The 4,468-nt window shown below is 43.6% G+C and overlaps 1 protein-coding gene across 1 annotated transcript in view; it reads left to right on the top strand.

The window, feature by feature from the left end:
* The window catches only part of Nuak1 (NUAK family kinase 1), a 70,724-nt gene that overhangs the window by 61,558 nt on the left and 4,698 nt on the right, over positions 1-4,468 (top strand). The window contains exon 6 of the mRNA XM_021174448.2: positions 2,006-2,138. Coding sequence (XP_021030107.1) covers positions 2,006-2,138 — 133 coding nt within the window. The remainder of the gene's footprint in view (positions 1-2,005; positions 2,139-4,468) is intronic.

Here is a 4,468-nt window from a genome sequence, read left to right as displayed (position 1 = left end):
CACACACACACACACACACACACACACACACTGGCCTTTTGTCAGTTGATAATTATTTTGTGATCCAAATTTGTTGTTAATGTAGGATTTGCAATGGCCACCCAAATCTTGCTTTTATGTATATACTATTATATTTTTAATAACTTCCCTGGCTCTAGACACTTAATTTTTCCCTATTGTATCAAAATAAACAGAATAAATGAAACTCTTATCTCTTTTGCCCATGTTTGTGGTAGTGTTTATATTTAAGAAAATAAATTTTTATGGCATCTTCTCTTTTATGAGATGTGAGTTCCTTTACCTGCCTTAGAGAGCTTTCATGGTCGCTGTAAGATATGCGTCTGTCCTAGTTCATTTTATATGGCAATATATGTAAATATATTATGTTTATAATGAACACCATGGTCAAAAGCAGCCTGGGAAAGCAAAAAGTTTATTTCAGCTTACAGCCTACAGTCTACCTAGAGGGGAATTCAGAGCAGGATCTCAAGGCAGGAACCGGGAGGCAGGCACTGAATCAGAGACCATGGAAGAACACTGTTTACTGAATTGCTCTGGAAGGCTTGGGTTCACTTAGCCTGAGTCCTTATATAACCCTGGGACGCCTTTCAAGGCTTGGCACTGTTGCCAGTGGTCAAACCCTCCATGTTACTTTAACCAGGAAAATGCCCATAGAGTGGTCTATAGGCCAATCTGATGGAAACTTTTTTCTGACTTGAAGTTCCCTCTTTCTGGGTGACCATACCTTGTATCAAATTGACAAAACCAAACCAAACCAAAACAAAACAAAAAACAAACAAGAACAAAACAAAACAAAACATAACAAAACAAAAAACCTAGCCATTGCAGCATCTGTCTAACTATGAGTTAGGAATTGCTCTCTTATAAGAACCCCCTTCCAGGGGCTCATCCACCCTTCTCCTTTGAATAGCAACTGCTTGGTGGGTAGAAAAGTTTTCTCCCAAATTTTTATCCATCTGAGTGTTTTGGTGGCAGGGCTGGGATAAAGGGAAGAGTGCCCAGAATCACTAACAATTACAGTAAAGAGAAGGCCTCCAAACAATAAAATATAAGCATAGAGCATAGAGATCAACTTGGAAAAATGTTAAAATCCGCCCTATAAATTTGTCATCGAATGCCACTTTGGTCTTAGGTGGTTAGTATCTGGGGCTGCATGCTGGCATTCAGATCTGCTCAGCAAACATGTTTTATTTGGCCTCATTTATCTCCATTTTAAAAAACTGAGCAGATGTCTAATAGCTGAGAGATTCCACAGACAAGTCATATTTCAGACTTCTCTGCAAAAGCCAAAGCCTCGGGCAGCACTGGGGCAGCACTTGTACTGTACGATACAAGCCATAAAGAAATTGCTTGCCTAATGTAGGCGAATGCACGCTACAGTTTGTCTCTGTCCCCAACTTTCCTCACTTACACCCCAAGATTTTTTTGTCTTTGTCTTTGTCATTCTTATCTGCCCAGCTCTGGTAGGATTTGACTTTGGAACCCATGAGCCCTCTGAGGAGGTGAAGGGAGGAGCTGATTCTTGTGTTAGCCACGAGAGACCCTGTGTCCCAGCTTTGCCAAACTCCATTTCCTAGAAAGGGCTTTTCTGGGGAAGAGATTTAGTGGTCTTGTGTCTCTGTCTCTGTCTGTCTCTCCTATTCTATTCTATTCTATTCTATTCTATTCTATTCTATTCTATTCTATTCTATTCTATTCTATTCTATTCTATTCTATTCTATTCTCATTTTTCAAATTGAGCTGGAAGTAATCTAAACCCTACCTGCCTCTAGGAATCATTATGAGGAGGACCCTGGGCTGTAAGCACTTGAGAGTGCTCTGAAACAGGGTGGACTAGAGTTGTTCATTGTCAGGCTGTGGTAGGGATCTGCTTTCCAGGTTCAGGCTCCCGGGAGTGCTCTGGGTAGATGCTTACGCACAGGGATGCTGGAGAGCATCTGGGGTCCATATACTATCTCCTATGTGTCCCATCTCTCTGCTCCAGGTGGACAGCTGGGCCCTGGGTGTCTTGCTTTACACTCTCATTTATGGAACGATGCCCTTCGATGGCTTCGATCACAAAAACCTCATCCGGCAGATCAGCAGCGGAGAGTACCGGGAACCCACACAACCCTCAGGTGCGTGCCCGAGGGAGGCTGGTGGTTGATGGGAGAGTGTCCAATGGAGGCTGGTGGTTGATGGGAGAGTGTCCAAGGGAGGCTGGTGGTTGATGGGAGAGTGCTTGGCTTGTCTGGCCCAGCTCACACTTTCTCTAGATTTATAAGGGCATTGCTTACTACTCCTCACTCTTCTCTCATAACAGCTCTTGGAAAAGCTGGCTTTTTAGGTGAGACGTGCTCCAGTTCAGCAAAAGCCCTTCTTGCTTTTTCTATTCTGTATAAAATGTGGCAAGCCAGTTTCCCACTATATATGAAAGCTCTGGAAAGACTTTCTATTCTTCAGAGTCCCTCAAACCTCAAACTCAGAGACCAATGGCACTTTGGCTTATGTATGAATGAAGTTTATATAACACACATTTTCTCCTGAAGGCTTATCACCATCTTCTTACACTCGAGGACAGTATATAGGACTTCTGACTGGTGTGTGGAGCCATTTTAAATGGCAGATTTTTAGCAAGAAGGACACAAGCAAACAGATTAGGGCTGCTTATTTCCAGCCTGACAACCCAGCCAAAGAACCAGATATATGCCTGATTTAGAGCCCGAGGACTTTAGTGCGCCCTGTACACAGGATGCCTGCAAAAGAGCTGTGGGGATTGACTTGGGGCTTGCAAACAAGTTTAGGTAAAATTGTCAACGTAGAAGAATGAGGGCTAACATGGGTGGATAGGTAGTTGGTAGACAGATGATAGATTGATAGGTAGGTAGGTAGATAGATAGATAGATAGATAATAGATAGATGATAGATAGATAACAGATACGTGATAGATGATAGGTAGATAGATTATAGATAGATAGATAGGTAGATAGATAATGAATGGATAGATAGATGATAGATAGATAGATAGATGGATAGATGGATAGATAGATAATAGATTATTGGCCTTTTTCTCAATAACTGATGCCAGTAAAATTCTTGGAACATTGTAAGAGTTCAGGAAATCCTTACAGAGTGACTGATTGTCCTGTCCCTTCTCAGGAGTGATCACTGTCCCCATTGCTCTTATCAGCCTTCCTCAGTGGCTGGGAGAGGAGGCAGCCTCCCAGGGTAGGTACAGGGCACAGCTTGGTACTGAAAGTCAGTTTATCAGCCACAAGCTTGGTTCCTACAGCTTCCTCAGCATCCTTGGAGGCTTTCCCCCAGATCTCTCTCTCTCTCTCTCTCTCTCTCTCTCTCTCTCTCTCTCTCTCTCTCTCTCTCTCTCTCTCTCTCTCTCTCTCTCTCTCTCTCTCTCTCTCTCTCTCTCTCTCTCTCTCTCTCTCTCTCAGAGGCTGTGGCCACCTGGAAGGCAGATAAAGATCAGCTCTTAGTTTGGTGGATACCAATAGGGCTTATGTCAGACAGCCTCAGGAGGTGAGCTCACTGGGCGTGGCTCTCGATGGGCATAGCTCTAGGATCCTGGCTAAGACCTTGAGAGTGGGGCCAGCCATGGCTATGGCAATTTTCCCTGCCCAGGTGTGTCGGGTAAGAGCCACACCTGACACAGGTGAGCGTCTCTGTCTCTTGTGCTCTGCCTCCAGCACCTTTTCCAGGGGACTGACTGTGTATTTATGCGTACCTACCATTGGAAGGCTACCAGTGAACACCTGCTTTTTGTTTTGATAAGAATGCTATTGACCAAAGCAGTAGAAGCAGTAGTGAGATTTAGTTTGAATTCTTTCTCTATTGCCTAGCCTTCTGTACTTGATGCAGATCTGGAATGACAGGGAAGTCAGTAGTTCCAGGAGATCTCTTTATTTGTGGGAAAGCAGATTGTGGCTGGGGAGATAGCACAGATGATACAATACTTGCCTTGTAGGTGTGAAAATATGGGTTTGATTCTAAGAACGCACCCAGAAACACCTGATATGGTAACACTCATTTATGACCCCACAGCTGTCTAGTTATAAATGAATGGAGCCCAGGACTTTGCTGGCCAGCCAGCCAGGCCTACTCCGTGAGGTCTTGCCAGTGGAAGACCCTGTCTTAAAAGAAAAAGTTTGAGGGGAGCTTGAGGGAGGATTCCTGAAGGTGTTCTGTGTCACCCACCTACACACAGATGTATATATGCAACAGCAAACACACATGTGTACTTGAAAAGAAGGAAAGCAAACAAGGATGGAGCAGCTTTGTGGCTCATGGTTCTGAGCCTTGGTCAGGTTTTTGCTGTACAGCCTAAAGACTTCGACTTTCTCCTTTGAATATGAAGTTGGAACACTCCAAATGCATTTTGGGTCTTTCTTTCTTTCTTTCTTTCTTTCTTTCTTTCTTTCTTTCTTTCTTTCTTTCTTTCTTTCTTTCTTTCTTT

The sequence above is a fragment of the Mus caroli genome, chromosome 10, assembly GCF_900094665.2.
Source record: "Mus caroli chromosome 10, CAROLI_EIJ_v1.1, whole genome shotgun sequence".
Taxonomy (NCBI): Eukaryota; Metazoa; Chordata; class Mammalia; order Rodentia; family Muridae; genus Mus; species Mus caroli.
This window is presented reverse-complemented; position numbering and strand designations above follow the sequence as displayed.